We start from the raw sequence: 19762 nt of genomic DNA on the forward strand, positions 1-19762 counted from the left end.
CATGAGAGATTTGTATATAATGGAGGAGACGGATATGCACTGGGTAAGTCATGCTAAAATACAAAGTTTACCAAATGTGTTTACCCTTCCCTCTATCCTTTCAAAAATTGTAGTTTGCTCTCCTAATCTCACTTTCATGTCGTTTTGATATATTTGTGTCACTAATCAACCCCTGTCCTTGCCTCGTTGAATTTTTAGATTGTAAACCACTCAGAATGTTCACACTTGGTGTGGGATAGTAAGATTTGAATAAACTTGAAAATTTGAAAATATGTTTCATGCATATTCATTAGGGATATCCTGAAACCTGATTGGCTGGGGGTCCCCCAGGACAGGGTTGAGAACCACTGGGCCAGAGGATTTGAAGAACAGGATCTTTCTCTATGCATCTCTAAGCTCCTGATGTCCCTGCCTCATGAGAATTTTTGCTTGTTTTGCAGATGATGAGTTGGTAGTGAACCCCAAAGTGTTTCCTCACATTAAGCTGGGAGACATTGTGGAGATTGCACATCCCAGTGATGAATACAGGTGAGCTCTGCAGTGAGAGGGGACAAAAGCTCTTTTCCTTTTTTGCCACCTTGGTAGTGCTAAGAAGAAGATCTTGTTGCACTGGCATTATGCAGGGGGCAGAGGATGGAAGACAGTAGTACAGGCTTTGGGACAGGAAGAGAGTTCTACCTTTGTCTTTCAATGACTCCTTATCTTCTTTCCCTGCTCTCTTACCAGGTGGCCAGGGTCACAGATAATAAGTAGTGTTAGAACTGATATTCAGATGATTTGTCCAGGGAACTTCCAAGGTTATTTGGACAAGTACTATTTTTAAAAATAATTTCCCCACCCAATAGATTGCATTTTTTTTCTCCATTCAGTGAGTTAACAGGACAAATGTATACAGTTGATGAAAGGAAGGGAGAAAGATTTATTGGGGGTGAATCCTGCTGTTTGCTGCTTTCTGGAAAACTTCTCGGTTTAAATCAGGCTGCGTAATAGCCATTCCAAAGTTTACAAGGTAAGTTTATCTTGTAAACTTTGAGTGGTTAACTGGTTAAAAATTATCCAGATAGATAGATATTAGGCCTTGTTGCATTCTGCCAGTGCCATCCTATCTTCAGATGCTTGAGCTGTGCTGAGAGCCACTGGCTACTTTTCCCCCATCCCCTGTGTTATGTGCATGATTTCTTCACTGCCTCTGTGGGGTTTGGTATGAGAATGATACTTCCTTAAATGTTCTCTTTGCATAGTTTTTGGTTGTTTGCCACAACTTTTTATTGTATGTGTGGTAGAGAAAATAAAAGATCTTCACCCTGATTTAATCAACTGTTTCCCTGGTCTTCCAGCCCTCTGCTTCTGCAGGTAAAGTCGTTGAAAGAAGATTTACAGAAAGGTATGAACTCTTTTCTCTGTCCTCCCTCTCCCTCCCATTCTCTCTGTCACCTTCTCTTCACTGAGATTTAAATTAGGAAAAGCTTTCAAGTCATGACAAGTTCATACGTATTTTAAAAGTAATATATTAGATAAAAGAAGAGATTAGGAGAACCAAAGATGATTCTCAGATCCTTAGATGGTCACCAACATTTCTGGAATTTACTTTGCTGTAATAGTTATGGCAACAGTTTTTTCCAGGTAAGATCCATATGTAAAATCTGAGGATACTCCTTGGCCATTTGGATGATACCAGGAGTTTATGCAATATGGGAGATTCATGAATGCCCATGCAACTCCACTGTGGGCACAATGATGTAATGCTAAAAATGTGTGTAAATTTTCTGGTCTAATGAAAGAATGCAACATATTTTTTGTTGGCAGAAACTCTGGAGTAACTTTAGAACAGGGGTTCTCAACCCAGTCCTAGGGATACACCAAGCCAGTCTGGTTTTCAAGTTATCTACTATGAATATGCATGAGATATATGTATTTGCATATAATGGAGGCTGTGCATGCAAACTTTTCTCATGCATATTCATTGTAGATAACTTGAAAACCAGACTGGCTTGGTGTTTCTTGAGGTTTAGGTTGAGAACCCTTCCTTTAGGAGATGGTGAATGCAAAGAACAGCCTCTTTGTGAAGATGGTGAAAGGCAAAAATAGTAACAGAAAGCCTGGTCCCCACAATAAAGGGAGATCGAGAGATCAGCTAGGGTCTGTGGCATTACACTATGAGGTAAACAGGCAGAGAGAGAATGGGTCTTGCATTCCTTATTGCAACCAGAGGATGCGTCTTGCATTCCTTATTGCAACCAGCATTCCTTATTGCAACCAGCCCTGTCGCATGCCCCTCTGGATAGGAAAAACCTGAGAGTAAATTCCATTTACCATAACCCTTGCCTGGGGATGATGATAAAGCACCCGAACCACCTGACTGAAGAATCCGTTCAAACCATGATGCGTTAAAATGTCTCCATGCAGGACCGCTTTAGCAGCCTGCCAACATTACATTACATCTAGAGTTTGTGCGCAGTTATGTAGTCCTCCTATTTCTTGTGCAAATATGTTTTAAAGTCAGGACTTTTGTATAGATAAGCAGGAAAGTACCAACAGCGCTGAGACTGACATTAGGGGTCCAAAGCCACATCAATCCAAATGAGGGCATGATCCTCTGTTCCAATAGAGGCTGAAACAACATCTGTAAATCTATGCTGAGAGAAATGTAATCAATTTGTGAGCATAATCCTTGAAATTAACAAAAAGCAGATTTAAAACAAATTGAATAATTTTTTTATTTCACTGAATGTACCATTAAAGCTGTAGTTTGTTACTGGAAGATATCTTTTCTTGGATATCCGCTATGTGTTAACAAATAAATGGAAAGAATCTGTCCATTGGTTATTACCTTTTGAGCTATCTATTTTCATTCATTTAGAAACCATCAGTGTGGACCAGAGTGTAGCACAGGTCTTCCGGCTCCGACCATACCATGATGTTCATGTTAATGTGGTTGACCCAAAGGTGAGTTCTGGAAGAAGTTAGCAGTTACCATGAATGAAGCCTGGCAACCCTTAAGTCATCCCTCACTCTTTGGTGGCCTGTTCAGCTCCATGCTTCTGGAGAATGAACCCTACTGGGTCTAATATTGCACCGTGGGAGGCAGCCTGGCAGCAATTCCAGATATTCAGTGCTGGGGTTATCAGCATTGAATATCTGGGGCAAAGGTCAGTGGCTTGCCCTTAGCCAGCCAAGTTAATTTTCATTGGCTGGCCGGCTAAGTCTAACAGGTAAAGAACTAGCTTTTTAGGTCGATCTGCCAGGCCATGTTGTCTTAGCTGGCCAGCTGATGAAAATCAGCAGTAACTGGCTATGTTACACAACATAGCTGGTCATTGAGCTGGCCAGTGAGCCCAATATTCAGTGGGAAATAGCCATCTATCTCCCACTGAATATTGGCAGTTAGCTGGCCAGATGGGACTTAGCCAGGAGCAGTTTCCAGCTGGCTAACTCCCGCTGAATATCAGGGGGACTATATTTTATAGGCTAAGATTCAGGACATGGCTTATGTTAAAAAGGATTCAATTTTCCACCTTTTAATCAAATCCTAGAATTTGGGGGTAGAATAAATAGTGAATCCATCCCTGGGATCTAAATTCTTTTGTAGTTATTTTTAAAGTAATGTAAACATTAGATTCTAGCCTGATCTTTGCCTCCTGTTTTCTTGGTGTGGTTGTCATTATCTTTCTACTGAGTTTTCTCCTCCTGTTTCCCTGCATAGGACTTATTCTTACTCTGGGACCAATGCAGAAAGCTACTGTGGGCTACAGCATGCCCTTAATAAGCAGTTTACCTGCTCATTCATGGCCGCTGTATGCTGAAAGGGCTTTGCACTGCCGTGGTACACATCAGCTCACAGCATATTAAAATACATACTAAATATCTGATTAAGCTACACTGCAGAATGCAGAACTATGTGCTAATGTCTGTCTCCATGGGAGCCCAAGGCCAGAATACTGCCACCAGGACTGAGATTGGCATAGAGCCCCCATGGCCAGCATTGACTCCATCTCCTTCTCCTATGCCCCACTCCAGCAACCCCCATTTTCCTAAAATCAGCATATCCTGTTCCCTCCCATTCCCTGCCATGATAGATTTTTTTTCCATAGTGTCCCTCTAGACTGGCACAGATGGGTATTATACTCTCCTAGGATAAATACAAAGAAGAACACCGGGAAGGGGAAGGCTGCCATTTTGAAGAGGGGGGCCTCCTGGCAGGAGGGAGTAGGCATCCCTCCTGCTGAACTTTTGCAACCTAAAGGTACCCGGGGGGGGGGGGCATTGTGGCCCACTAAACTGTGCCTTTTTATGGAGAGGGCTCAGCTCAGCAGTGGGGGGAGGGGTCGTGTCTTAAGGGCTTGTGTGGAGAGGAAGGGGGCAATTTTTTTTTCTGCTCTCCCTGCCAGTTGATCAGCTGAACTGGCAGGACTACCCAAAGTGCTGATTGGTGGATTCTGGGCTTCCCCTGCCTCTCGGCTGTTTGAAGCTTCCCCTGTTGGCTGATTGGCAGGCAGGGAGAGCAACAAAAAAAATTGACAGGAGGGACAGGGAGGAGCTGTGCCTAATGTTTGCTCTTTTGAGCAGGCACCAGGCACAGTTCCTCCTCCCTTTTACCTGCACTGCTTTTCATGAGTAGCGTGCATATAATTTGATTACTATTTGTGCTTGGCATCAGCCGTTGAGGAAAAATCACTCCTGCCATGGTAATTTTTACTGTGGTGTCAGAACATTGTGCATCAGGGTCTAAAGGCCTGATACTCAAAAGCCTCTCCTTCACAATTAAACCACTCTGTGCAAGCCAGCCACCAATATTCAACAGCACTTAACTGGACTGGCTCTAAACAGCCAAATCAAAACCAGGTAGCGATTGGCATTCTGGGGTGAAGTCGGAGGAGCTGGGAATTATGTAGGTGCTGGTGCCCAGTTAGCTAAGTGGCCAGATAGAACTGCACAAAAGATTGTCTGTCTAATTTTGATTTCTTAGCTATGTGGGTGCTAGCACCTGCATGAATTCCAGAGAGAAGCCTAGATATTTCTTTGCTCTTCTACCCCCTACAAACAAGTGCAAACTACCCTTATATGGAAGGCTAGCAGTAGTTCTGCGAGACTGCTGATAGAGATTGGCTGCCATTTTGCATGTGAAGTTGGCATGGGCAGAAGCAATTGTGAGTTCACTCCTGTCCCACCTACCCTCTTCCTCCCAGACCATCAGAGATGCTGAAAGGCCTGGGGGACCTATAAGGATTTTATTGGGGGGGGGGGAGGGGCACATGGGGGAGGAGTCCAGAAGGGAACCAGGCTATTTTTGGAGGGTATTCTTGGGGTGGGGCAATTCTAGACCCTTGCTCACTAGTCCTCATCTTGTTTCCTTTTAGGATGTGACCCTTGACCTAGTAGAGCTGACCTTTAAGGACCAGTACATTGGGCGTGGGGATATGTGGCGATTAAAGAAAAGTCTGGTGAGTTCATCTTCTCTCTTCCTGTATTAGAATGGGTGAGGGAGGTCTAGCAGTGAGCATCCTCTGAACTCACTGTCTTGCTTTCTCAGGTCAGCACATGTGCCTACATAACACAGAAGGTGGATTTTTCTGGTATCCGGTAAGTGCTCATCATGCTCCCATTATGTAGTTATGATCCAGGTTGACCTTGAAGCTCAATCAGAACAGGCCTCTGATGGCAGCTTGAGATTTTGTGATTTTTCTGTTTTTAACCCCTATCCATCTTGGTGACCATCCTGCCTTAAGGGCTAAAGACCCTAGCTCCAACTTCAGCTTTGGATAGGAGTGGCCTACGGTAACTCCTTAGCCATGTTTAAGTAGGGCAATCACTGTTAACCCTTTCAGGACCATAAGGATCGTAGGCCAATTTTTGTGGTTTTGACGACATTTTTATGGTAAAAAGGGCTTGCAGATGCCAAAAAATTGATTTTATTTTTGTGAAATATCATTATTTTTATTTAAAAAATCACACTTCTGGCTTATGGACAGTGTGGCAAGTGAATCTTCTCGTCAATCTGGCAACGACGCTAATGAATGAATGTCGGAACCAGTTTGTTTACATAAAGGCAGTATCATATGGAATCCGTACATATCAAATTTAGAACTGTAGACTATCCCAATCAAAATTTATAGGATTTTAAAGTTATGGGACAAATATGTCCCTTGGTCCTGAAAGGGTTAAGCAATGGAGATTTCTACTACCTGCAGTATTAAGAATAGCCGGGCTCAGGTATCAGAGCCAGGGTACTGCACAGCACTGCTACTGCTGCTACTGCTACTACTACTATTATTTCTTTAGCTCTACCAGATGTACGTGGTTCCTGCTTAAAAGAGCTTACAGTCTAATTCTGACAGACACAATGGACAAAATGGTGAATCAATATAAGCTGTTCATGTAAGGAAATGCAAAGGGATGAAGGGGTAGAGAAGGCAGTGTACTACAGAAGGAATGATAAACAAATATGGTACTTAACCAGTTAATAGGGATAGGCCTTAAACGTAGCTTTGAAAAAGTGAGTTTTCAGCCTAGATTACAGCACTACCACAGAGACCTGCTCTGTCCAAGAACTAGAAGCTGCATTTGGATATTTAAGGTTTCTACATGGTACTGCACATAACAGGCTGGCACTGATCTGTATTTTCTGGGGGGGGGGATTTTGTAATTAATGAGAATGATTGAATAATTATATCAATTTCAAAAGTATAAGGATATAAAAGAATATTATTGAGCTAAGAACCTAATCTTGCCATATCTTGTATGTAGCACTAAATATATATTTATAAAAGGCTTCACTATTTATTATTTTACATAAGTGACCCTAATCATTGGGATGTTCAGGAATGATTTCAGTTGGAGAAGTCTTACTTATTCCCTTCAGGAGTTCTCAGATCCCTAGGGAGTCCAATTCTGATCCAGAAACTAACCTAGTGCGGTTATCCAATCCACAAAACAAGCTACCAACAGTCTTCCTTAAAGTTCTAATCCTTTTGTAATCTGACAAAAGAAATGCCTCTTAAATATTTGGAGCTGAAAGTAGTCTGTTTCTTTCAAATCACAGCTTTAGAAGTGATACTTTCCTTTTCCATGTCCTGAAGTGGTATAATTTTGGCCCATTTTTTTACAAACTGGATAAAAACGCTATATCATCAACCCACAGCTCGTATTAGGATTAACAATTCTTTATCCAATAAATTTCCCCTCCATAGAGGTACTCGACAAGGCTGTCCTCTCTCACCATTGCTATTTAATTTAGTGTTAGAGCCACTCCTTTCAGCTATACGACAAAGTCCCTCAATTAAAGGTATTCCCTCCTCTGATCGAGATTTCAAATTAGCAGCTTATGCTGATGATGTTTTACTTTTTCTGAGAGACCCTTTACTCTCCCTTCCCAATCTTATTCATATTATCACTCAATACTCCCTCCTTTCCGGATACTCTGTTAATTGGGAGAAATCAGAGATCTTCCCTCTAAATGATAATATACTTCCATCAGATTTGGCTCATTTTCCTTTCTCATGGTCACATGAAGCTGTGAAATACTTGGGGATTTTAATACATAAAGATTCGGTTCATGCTCAAGATCTTAATATATCTAAAGTCAAAAATCTAGTTCTAAACACTACATCTCGATGGACTCCACTCTTTTTATCCTGGTGGGGTAGAATTGCATCCATCAAAATGACTCTGGCCCCTCAAATTAATTATATCCTTTCTATGCTCCCTCTGTTATGCCGGAAATCATTATTTCATTGGCTAAATATGAAAATATCTGAATTCATTTGGAACAAGAAAAAACCTCGAATTGCTCTCGCCAAACTGAAAGCCTCTAAGATCAACGGTGGTCTCAACTTTCCTGATTTCTATCACTATTATATTGCTTCATTAGCCAAATATGGAGCTTACTGGCTCACTAACTCCTCCACTCAAAATCTTCCCACTCAAGATCTTCCTGCCTGGTTTGAAATGGAATGTTTTTTATGTACGCCTTTACACATCTCATGCTTACTAACGGTGTCAATACCAAGGCACTTAAAGAGATACTCTTTATTGGGTGCAACGCAGCATGCTCTTTATCTTATAGATACATTGACTGAAATCTCAGTTAATGTTAGTCCACTCATGTCCCTTTGGAACAATCCCAAAATTCAAAATCACGACAAATCTCTATCATGGAAAAGGTGGCAGCGGGCAGGTATATGGTTTGTCCATCAATTGTCTACCCTCAACTCGTTAATTCCATTCGATATACTGTGCTCTACATACTCGCTGCCTCCTTCTACCTATTCACAATGGCGTTCTCTCACTGGAGTGTTGCCTTCTTTGCATATACGATTTGACTATATGACTTCCAAAAATACTATTTACAACTGGTCTTCTCTGTCTCTATTAAAAGGCAAGGCGATATCATCCTTCTACAGTATTTTAAGAGATCACTCCTTCACTTTTTCACCTCACTCTATGAAGCACTGGGACGCTATACTTACCACTCCGCTTTCTGACATTGATTAGGAGCTTTTCTGGTCATCAACAAATCGCCCGCTTTTATCTTCTAGAGTATCACAATCAATGTACTTTCTTATGTGGCAGGCAATATGGACCCCACTTCGCATGTGGAAAGCTAACTTAAAGCAAGACTCTGTTTGCTGGAACTGTTTGAAAGAGGAAGGAACTCTTGATCATATGTTATTTCATTGTACTCTAGTCCGCTCTTTTTGGACCTATGTCTGGAACACCATACAATCTATTACTAACTGCTCAGAAGAAATCTCTATAGACATTGTAATCCTTCGCTCTCAACACCCATGTTTCACACAATCAAATTGTCCACCTAAACTCATTGATACCATGTTGGTGACTGCTCTCATGCACATTCTAAAAAATTGGAAATCACCCTCGCTATTAGATTATACCTTTTGGTGGAACTCTCTGAGTATGTATCATAGATTTGAATCCTATGCATATGAGAAGAGAGTTACATTCCGAACCTGCATGAACTTGAAATACAACAAATCTCCATGGTCATTCTTAGATTCCTATGTACGCTCATCTTCTTAGACACTCCTGTTATCCTTTTCTTCTCCTCTCTTCTCTCTTTCATTTTTCTTTCCTTTTTCTTTACTGCTCTCTCTCATCTTTATCTTATATATCCCTTACATACATTTTTAATAATTGGAGCCTTTGCTCCTATACAGTTAAACATAGATTTATATATTTTATATACAGAAAGCTTTATTTTGTTTCTATGTACTTTAAATGATTCTTGTATCCTTTAAAATACTTAATAAAAATTATTGAACTTAAAAAAAAAGAAGTGATACTATAATGCTTAAATTTTGCCTTTCAACAGAAGTTGTTAGCTTCTTCTGCTTATAGCTTAGGACATGTAAAGGGCCACATTAGGAATATGAAAAAGCTCTGAGGGCCACCAACAGATTCTTGATCTGCTTGTTCAGACTAGGTATTAAACATTAAAAATTAATACTAATATTGATTCTACAACACTTCAAGGATATATTTTTAAAATCTTTTCCATAAAGGAGACAACTGAGTAACACATTTAAGAGATTTGTTTGCGGTTACCATGCATCTTATATCAAATGGGCAATATTGAAATTAATGCATTTACAGGATTTGAAAAGCATTTCAGCCAACTGAAGGCCGGAGTAGAGGATTTTGGAGGCTGCACATTGGAGACCACTGCTGTATGGGTTCTTGAGTACTGGTCCTATAATAAGCAAAGTAAGCCCAAAAGGTGGGGGAGACATCCAGTCTACTCACACTGACATCACCAGAGATCAGAACAGGGTCAGAACTGCCTGCAGAATCTCCCAGAGGCCTTTGTCAGGCCAAATCTCAGAGTTAGCTGGACAGCATTGTGTGGTTCTGACAATTACTATGTTAAATTGCCTCTAACAAAACTGCTGACATATGAAATATGTGCCTTTGAACACTACCAGTGAGATTCTTCATGCTTACTTAATCTTCTTAAGAGTACATTGATCCAGATGCTACCAGCTCCATTTTCCCCCTATTCTTTGCTATTTCGAGACTGCATCCTTTGGCATTGTGGTTGATCCATTACTTGTAATCCATGATGGCCTTTCAGGCCCACATTTTGTAATGCATTGGTCACCTCAAAAAGAACTAATATCTGATATGTTTCTCCGCTTATTGTAAACACTAAAGCAAAAACAGTCGGTATCTTATGTTCTTCTCTGACCTTTCAGGATTCTCTTCTACAGTGTATGATATCTGGAGAAATATCTGTGAAGATCTCAATACAGTTGTCCTCTTGCTTGATCTGTCCTAGTGTTTATGCTGCTTGTCCACATATACTTGGAAGCATAAACATTGCTTGGGTACTGCTTTGGTATATCCAATCCGCAAAGGAACTATACTGGTCTACCAGACGATACAGAAGGAGAAATTAGGTTCTTACCTGCTAATTTTCTTTCTGTTAGACTGTGGACTGGTATAGTTCCCCACCCTATCTGTCTTTGTGCGGTGATTGCAGTTTTTGGTCACGTGCAGATTTTGAATTTTTCTGCAGGTTCTAGTATTTTTCTAGGGCCGGGGAGAATTAAGAATAGCGGCGATGGCTCAGCTAGCTTAGCTGGTGAGCTGTGGGGATGTTTTATTTTCCAGAATACAGTTCTACACATGTTCCAACAGTTGTTTAAAGATGTTTGTTGTTTGTACACTCCTGTTTGGAGTGTATTTTACTGTTTTCAGTTAAGAATTTTCCTAGGTTCTTCTTGGCTATTCAGCAGACTGGATTAGTAGAGGGGAAGCTATACCTATATAAAAGTTTGATCTCAGTCTCCACTTGCTGGTAGCAGTGAGGTATAATACCATCTGTAAAGGAACTATACCGGTCTACAGGCTAATAGAAATAAAATTAGCAGGTAAGAACCTAATTTATCCTTTCATATGACGTGAGAACAAGCAGATCTATAAGTGGAATGGCATAGTTTCTTGTAGCAACCCAACTACCCTCCACCCACACTCTAACTCAAGTTCAGAGCAGTCATTCTTTATGTATTTTGGGCAAACAAGAAGCAAGAATTCTTTGGCAGGTCCCCTATCTTGTCAAGCTGCATTTCCACCTTAAGGGAGCTGGGATTGTACTGCTTTAATTAGTTTAAGATCAGGGTATGAAGATAGGCAGATCCTCGCTTCTCAGTGTCATGAGCAGCAATATCCAGCACCTGTTAACTTAGACACAGACCACCCTTATATTGCTGAACCATTCTTTTGGGCCTACTAATTTAGGATTCCAAAACTGTATCTAGTCTGTTTTGAGCTATTCTATCACAGTTCGACTGATCACCAGGGTCACCAAAGGAGCTCATCTATGTCTCTTCACTCTCTTGAAGACCTGTTTCTGAACTCTGAGAAAGTTGCCCATATTGATGAATCAACCCACTTGTGTATTTGAATTTTCTTTCTTTCCACAGAGAACCCCTGAGCCAAAATGAGTTATTTCTGTTTGTTCTTCGGTACCTTTTCTTTTATTTCTCACTGCTTCTCTCTTCTTCCTCCTTTGGAGTCTCTGCATCAATCCACCACCTCACCCACCTTTTATGTAATGTATGCCTAAGCTCCCAGTAGAGCCTTGGACTCTGCTGTAGGATTGGAGGTTCTCATCATTCATGCACTAATGTTAAATATACTTGTTCTCTATTTGCAGGGCACAGGTGGGAGAACTGTGGGTGAAGAGTGAAAAGGTGACCTGTGGTTATATTGGTGAGCATACCCGGGTAAGTTCTAGCCTTTCTTATAGGTAGTGGGGCTTGGAGGGTTATTTCAGAATCCCTTCCCTACTTGGCACCTCAAATTCCATGTTGCCCATACCCATCCCATGTCTGTAACATACACATAGCCTTAGTCCTCCCCCTTTATACCTATTGTCTTTCTTTCTTCCTCAGGTGGTATTCCGTTCAACCTCTGCTATGGTGTATATCTTCATTCAGATGAGTTGTGAGATGTGGGATTTTGACATTTATGGTAGGTGCAGAAGTAATGACAAGTGGGGATTCTTTTTTTTTTTTAAGCTAATTTTTGCATCTGGGTCCAGGAATTTTCTTTCTGCCACTTTGTAAAAGCTCTAACATGAGGATATACGTCTAATAAAAAGGGCTAAAGCATTTGCTAAAGTAAAGCCTATCTGAAGGTTCTCATAAATACAAGATAAAAGTTTCAGTGCTTTAATAATAATAATAATAATTTATTTCTTATATACCGCTATGCCGTGAAGTTCGAAGCGGTTTAGCCCTTTTTGTTAAATGTATATAGTTTTGAGTGGGGCTACACATAATTTGGAAAAAGACCACCTTCTATCATGGTCCAACATGAGGAGCCATTATCCTCCTTTAATCCATGTCCCAGCTTCACTGGTTCAGTCTTCCTTTCATTCATCCATCATCACTTCTTTTTTTTTTTTTATCATTTTATATATAGATACATATACATTACTTGTATAAGAAAATAAAGAGAGAACATTCCACAAAAATTTTTAGAAGGAAAAAAAAATATATCTGGATACTATCTGTTTCATAATTAAACAAAATTTCGCTCTTAATTAGTCCACATTCTAGAGGAGAAACAATTCACATTTATGAGAGATGTTTATAATGGATTAATATAAAAAAAAACATATTTGTAGAGTACATCTTCTTCTTACATTACTATGGGATTGATCCTACATTCCCTTCAGAGATATTTGAAGTTGTTATTCCCTTTCCTTCGAGAAAGAATTGTAATTGTGAGGGCTCAAAAAATATATATGAATGTTGATCCAGAAGAATCTTACATTTGCAAGGATATCTCAATTGGTATTTGGCCCCCAGCTGTATTACAAACTGTTTCAGTTCAAGGATCCTCTTCCGTCTGGTCTGGGTTGCTTTTGAGATGTCTGGAAAAATACTGATCTTACTGTCCAGAAAGGTCACTTCTTTCTGCCTGAAAAACAGTCTAAGAAGTGCCTCTTTGTCTTGTTGAAAGACAAACGCCACCACAAGAGTAGTACGACAGATTACTTCATCCACTGAAGTTTCAAGGACTTCTGTTAAATTCAAAGGATTAGGAAGTTCAGGAAAACTTCTGGACTTGAAATTTTCTGTTTTGATACTGGCAAGTAATATATCCTATGTAAAGGAGGTAGTCCAGCATCAGGATATTTAAATATTTCTTTTAAGAATTTATAAAACATTTCCTTAGGAGGTGTTGTTAACACCTTAGGAAAATTAAGAATTCTTAAATTCAACATTTTCATATAATTTTCAAAGTTTTCCATTTTCCTAGTATAGAGTAGTCTATCCTGTAGTATAACAGCCTGAGAAGCTTGTAAACTTTGAAATTTCTGATCCAAATTTTGAACCTTTCCTTCCTGATCCTTCAATTCCTCCTGTAATTTATCCAATCTCCTTTCTTGAAGAGTCACCTGAGGTAGGGTTCCTGCACATAGTTTGTACAAAGAGTCTAACGCCGTCCAAATAGACTCTAAAGTTATTTCAGCGGGTCTTACCAGAGGAAGGACTGTTGAAGCTTGTCCTTCACTTGCTGAAATCTCAGCCACCTCCTCCGATGTAGTTATTCCTGCCGAGAGCACTTGAGGATTAGGCAAGCCCTCCAGCTCCATCGGCGACGCCATCCGTCCCTGTGGAACCGCCTCTATTCCCCAGTCTCGCGGCTGCAGAGGAGATGGAGGTCCCGCGGGGCTGAGCGAGACTTCGCTTCCGAGAGCCGCCATCATCACTTCTGTCTCTCTTCTCTTCCCAGATTCCCAACTATCACACAGAACAATAGACACTTTACCATTTTCTTGAATAACCACTGGTCATTAATATTTGGGTGAAAAATCAGTTCTGGGGAAACTTATCAAAATAATCGTCAAGTCTCCACCAGGGTTTATCCCACAATATATGTGCACCTTAAGAGCACACTGTAGGAATTACTCAGAAACATCATATATCTTCACCAACAAGTGTTTTCTCTTTTTTTTCAACAACTAAAGTGCTTTGTGAGAGGGAAACTTTAAATATTAAATATCGCTCATGTTTAAGTTTCAAGTTTATTAGGTGACTTGATTAATCGCTTAATCAGGATTTCTAAGCGATGTACACTTTAAAATTCACATTTGTTTAGGGGACAATACAATACGTACAAATACTTAAATAGGGCTAATTTACATTAAATTAACATTACTAAACAATGGGTAAGGAGGGAAGAAATACAATTCTTAAAGTAAAGAGAAGACATTAAGGGAAAATACAAAGGGGTAATAATTAACAAAAGTATAGCAAAGTTAAATAAGACAATAAAATAGTAAAATTAAGTTGCGAAGGCATCTTTGAAAAGGAAGGTTTTTAACTCATTTTTAAATTTCCCAAACTCCTTCTCCTCTCGTAAAAAAATAGGGAGGGCGTTCCAAGTCTGCGGTGCAGTACAAGAAAAGATAAATTGTCGTCTCGTATTAATAATTTTTAGTGAGGGAATAGATAATAAATTTTGTTCACTAGATCGTAAAATTCTCTTTGCAGTATATGGAATTAGAAACCTAAATAAAAATGCAGGGGTCTTGTTATATAGGGTTTTAAAAATAATTATACATAATTTATAAGTAATTCTGTGAATGACTGGTAGCCAATGAGCATTTTTGAGAAGTGGTGTTACATGATCAAATTTTTTAGACTTGGTTATTAATTTAATTGATGCATTTTGTATAATTTGTAATCGTTTTATTTCGTGTAACGCAATTCCTTTAAATAAAGAATTGCAGTAGTCGATTTTAGACATCACCAAAGAGTGAATCAGTATATTAAGTGCTTTGGGACAAAGAAATTTAGAGATCACCCTACTTATATAAGAATGAGGATGAGCAGATGGGACTTGAAGGCTCCTCAGTGCTCATTGCAAGTGGGTTACTCACTGCTACTATATGCCCAGAAACTTGTAGTTTTTCCTTTTACTATCCCTTTGTTATCTACTTATCCCCTTTCCCTTAACATTTCTCTCTGAAAACTATATTTAATATATGTAAGCCATTGAGACGTTCTCCTGATGGATGAGATGTCAAAATTTGAACAAACCTTGGAAACCTGGCAATGGCAGCAGAAAGGAGGGAAGGTAGGTTTCAGGGGAAATGCTAGGCAGAGGGGGGAGAGAGTGGGGGGGCAGTGTTAGTCCGTGGAGTGGGGAGAGAGAGGTTCTGATGCAGGGTGGGTGGGAAGGTGAGAGATGAGGAAAGAGTGGGGGACAATGCCAGATTGTGAGGGAAGAGAAGAGAGAGGGGAGTAATAGTAGTGGGGAGAGAAAGAGGAGTGATTCTGGATAGAGGGGGTGGGGATGGGAGGGAACAGAAGGTAGATATTGGACTGGGGGCTCCAGAAACCCTAGCACTTGACTTGAGGGAAGCTAGATCTAAGGTAGTACCGTATTTTCACGCATATAACGCGCATACGTGTATAGCGCGCGGGTCCAAACCATTTGTGTAAAAAAAATTTTATATAGCATGCACACGCGTATACTGCGCATGCTGCTATAACCTCCTCCCGCCACTCTCGCTTACTCCCTCTTCTGGCCTGCGAACCGGCATCCTCCCCCCTGCTCGCGTCACCCCCCCCCCCCGCGATCCTACATCCCCCCCAGCACCGCAAAGACATCGGTCACTTACCCGATTGGGCACTGGCACCAGCACCAATGCACAGGACGTGCCAGTGCCAGTGCCCGAAGATTCTCCCTCGTGGGCTGGGCTGGGCGGTGCGAGGGAGATCCTCCCTCTTCCCTGTGCCGGGCTGGACTGGGCTTTGAGCATTTGCGCATGCTCAAAGCCTTCTGGTCTCGCTCTCTCCGAGATTGAATCTCGGAGAGAGCGAGACCAGAAGGCTTTGAGCATGCGCAAATGCTCAAAGCCCAGTCCAGCCCGGCACAGGGAAGAGGGAGGATCTCCCTCGCACCGCCCAGCCCAGCCCAGCCCAACGAGGGAGGATCTTCGGGCACTGGCACGTCCTGTGCATTGGTGCTGGTGCCGGTGCCCAATCGGGTAAGCGACCGATGTCTTTGCGGTGCTGGGGGGGGATGTAGGATCGCGGGGGAGGGGGGGTGACGCGAGCGGGGGAGGATGCCGGTTCGCAGGGGGGATGCCGGATCGCACTGAAAAAAAAAATTTGTATAACGTGCTCACACATATAATGCGCATGGTTATACTCGGTTTGTAAAATCGTGTATTACGCGCGCATTATATGCGTGAAAATACGGTAATCACTAACTGGATTAAGTAAGCTATTGCTTCCACATATATTTGTAAGGGACTTTGATGCAATTGGGTTGTGAGTGCACTCTACTCAAGCACAGACTTCTTTATGGGCAGTATGTTGAGAGGTTTATCCTGTAGGCACTTATAGGGCCTCAATCTAGTCTTTGCTGCATATCTTTTCCAAGGATTAGGGACTGGATGTGCAGATGGAAGAGGCCACTTTTGGTGGAGTGTTGGGTGCCTCAGTAGTTTAGGGTGAGGAACAGAACTTGGGCACCTCCCATATATCTGGACTGGGCTGGTAAGGAAGATGAGATTTATTCTTAACTGCTAATTTTCTTCAATTTTACCAGACCAGTCCAGGACCCTCCCAAAAGTTTTGGTACAGAAAAAAGACAACAGAAATAGAAAGGGCTACTAGAGGAAAGAGGAATGGGACTTGTATACTACCTTTTGGTGGTTACACATTCAGAGTAAGTACATACAGGTACTTATTTTATACCTGGGGCAATGGAAGATTAAGTGACTTGCCCAGGGTTACAAGGAGCAGCACTTGGATTTGATCCCACAATCTCAGGGTGCTAAGGCAGCATATACCTACCACTAATTCATACCACTAATTCACTCCTCACCTCAGAGCCTAACTCTTAAGGATATTGGGAGTCCTGGACTCATGTTAGGAAAATTTTGCTTGAGCATTTCAAGGCTCATAGTACAGATGGATTATTGTAATCTTTTGTATGCTTGCAAATGAAGCAAAAAAAAGGCCACAGATGCTTCAAAAAATTGTTACTCAGCTAGTGATGGAGGTCAAAAAGGATAATTTATAGAATTCTTTGTAATTTATTACTTATCTAAATTAGGGGTGTATATTATTTATTTTTATTTATTTATATACCATTTATATCCTAAGTGGTTTACATTCAGGTACTTTATCATATTTCCCTATCTGTCCCAGTGGGCTCAAACTCTTATCTAGTGTTCCTGGGGCAACTAGGGGATTAAGTGACTTTCCCAAGGTCACAAGGAGCAGCGAGGGATTTGAACCTACAACCTCAGGGTGTTAAGGCTGTAGCTCTAACCACTGCATCACACACTTAATTAATTGCATAAAGCACCCCCTCACATTTCCTTCTGTATAGTGTAAATTCTCAAAACTGACACATTTCAATTTGATTGTCTCAAGGAAAGGTGGTATATAAAATCCCATTACTCCCTTTATTAAACTAAAAAAAAAATCATTTATCTTACCCTTGTCTGATGATTTTTATCTTTCTGATCACTACATTTCATGTCTCTGGTTCTGCTTTCCTGTGCTCGGAACTCTCCTGTCTATTCATTCTTTCTCTTTTTTTTTTCTCCTTCACTTCCTGCCCTGTATTCATCTTTCACAATCAACTTTTCTTCCTCCTTTTCAAATCTGTCTAGTTTCCATCTCTTCCCTTCCCCTCCATCCAATGGGCATCATCATTTCCTCCTCGCTGAGAAACTGAACACGTTTTTTGCGTCTGTATTTACCGAAGAGGATATATCTAATATACCAGAAGCCGAGAGGCTATACACAGGAAATGAAGACGGGAAACTGACAGGGACAACGGTCAGTCTAGAGGAGGTATGCAAACAGATTGAGAAGCTTAAAAATGATAAATCCCCGGGACCGGACGTTATCCACTCGAAGGTAATCAAGGAACTGAAAGGGGTTATAGTTGAACTGCTCCAACTAATAGCAAATCTGTCGATGAAATCGGGAAAGATTCCAGAAGACTGGAAAGTGGCAAATGTTATGCTGATCTTCAAGAAAGGTTTGAAGGGAGATCTGGAAAACTACAGACCGGTGAGTCTGACTTTGGTACCGGGAAAGATGGTAGAGGAGCTGATAAAGGACCGCATCGTCGATCACCTTGACTGACACAAACTGATGAGGACCAGCCAGCATGGCTTCAGCAAAGGAAGATCTTACTTGACAAACTTATTGCACTTCTTCAAAGGAGTAAATGGGCAGATAGACAAGGGTGACCCGGTTGACATCGTATATCTAGATTTTCAGAAGGTGTTTGACAAGATTCCGCATGAATGTCTACTTTGAAAAATTGCGAGCCATGGAATCGAGGGTGATATGCTCACATGGATTAAAAACTGGTTGGTGGATAGGAAACAGAGAGTGGGAGTGAATGGACAATACTCGGACTGGAAAAGTGTCACGAGTGGAGTGCCGCAGGGTTTGGTGCTTGGGCCTGTGCTCTTCAACATATTTATAAACGACCTAGAAATTGGCACGACGAGTGAGGTGATTAAATTTGCGGATGATACAAAGTTATTCAGAGTAGTGATTGCGAAGACCTACAAAGAGACATAGATACACTTGAGGAATGGGCCGCGAAATGGCAAATGAGGTTCAACGTGAATAAGTGCAAGGTGATGCATGTCAGTAACAAAAATCATATGCACGAATACAGGATGTCCGGTGCTATACTCGGAGAGAGTCCCCAGGAAAGAGACTTGGGACCACTTGTAGACAAGTCAATGAAACCGTCTGTGCAATGTGTGGCGGCGGCGAAAAGGGCGAACAGAATGGAATCACGAACAGATCTGAAAAAGGTTAACATGCTGTTATACCGGACCGTGGTACGCCCCCACCTGGAATACTGCGTCCAACACTGGTCGCCGTACATGAAAAAGGGCATAATACTACTCGAAAGGGTCCAGAGAAGAGCAACAAAAATGGTTATGGGGCTGGTGGAGTTGCCGTACAAGGAGAGGTTAGAGAATCTGGGCCTCTTCTCCCTTGAAAAGAGAAGACTGAGAGGGGACATGATTGAAACATTCAAGATATTGAAGGGAATTGACTTAGTAGAGATAGAGATTGTTCACCCTCTCCAAGGTGAAAAGAACGAGAGGACACTCGCTAAAGTTAGAAGGGAAAAGATTCCGTACAAACGTAAGGAAGTTCTTCTTCACCCAGAGAGTGGTGGAGGTCTCCCAGAGGCTGTTATAGGGGAAAGCACCCTTCAGGGATTCAAGACAAGGTTGGATAAGTTCCTACTGGAACAGAACATATGCAAGTAAGGCTAGACTCAAATAGGGCTGCCCTGTGAGTGGATTGCTGGGCAGCAGCGGCAAATCTTATGTTCTTATCTCCCGTTCCCTTCCCTCTTCTCTCCCCGTTATACCACACCATTTCTTCCCTCCCATGTCACAATCTCCCTTGTTTTTTCATCCCTATTTCCAGTATCTTGCCCTTTCAAATATCGCCACCACTGTCTGCACCTTTCCCTCTTTCTTGTGGCAAATCTTCCTGTACTCCTGAACTTTCTCCCCTCACGTTACGCATTCTGTATTCTCTCACTCTGCTCCTTCCTGCCCCTTTCGGCTCTCTGATCTTGTCTTTAGTTTTGTGGCATGCTGCTTCTTTCACTGCCGAAAGCCTCTCTCTCTCTAATGTCCCACCTCCTCTGACAGATCTTCTGTTTCTGGGTAGGGTGCTCTAGGGAAAAGCTTTTGGTGATGAAAGAAGCAGCATGCCTG

At 41.4% G+C, this 19762-nt stretch overlaps 1 protein-coding gene across 6 annotated transcripts in view; it reads left to right on the top strand.

Annotated features, from left to right (window-relative positions):
- The window catches only part of DEPDC5 (DEP domain containing 5, GATOR1 subcomplex subunit), a 123865-nt gene that overhangs the window by 2381 nt on the left and 101722 nt on the right, over window positions 1-19762 (top strand). For 5 of the 6 annotated variants that reach the window (XM_033956668.1, XM_033956669.1, XM_033956671.1 and 2 more), the window contains exons 2-8: window positions 441-528; window positions 1338-1384; window positions 2861-2946; window positions 5358-5441; window positions 5531-5580; window positions 11672-11741; window positions 11910-11988. In XM_033956668.1, the coding sequence (XP_033812559.1) occupies window positions 441-528; window positions 1338-1384; window positions 2861-2946; window positions 5358-5441; window positions 5531-5580; window positions 11672-11741; window positions 11910-11988 (504 nt within the window). Of the gene's footprint in view, window positions 1-440; window positions 529-1337; window positions 1385-2860; window positions 2947-5357; window positions 5442-5530; window positions 5581-11671; window positions 11742-11909; window positions 11989-19762 lie in introns of those variants that run through there. The other variant, XM_033956673.1, reaches the window with a different exon arrangement.

Source organism: Geotrypetes seraphini, chromosome 8 (genome assembly GCF_902459505.1).
Source record: "Geotrypetes seraphini chromosome 8, aGeoSer1.1, whole genome shotgun sequence".
NCBI lineage: Eukaryota > Metazoa > Chordata > Amphibia > Gymnophiona > Dermophiidae > Geotrypetes > Geotrypetes seraphini.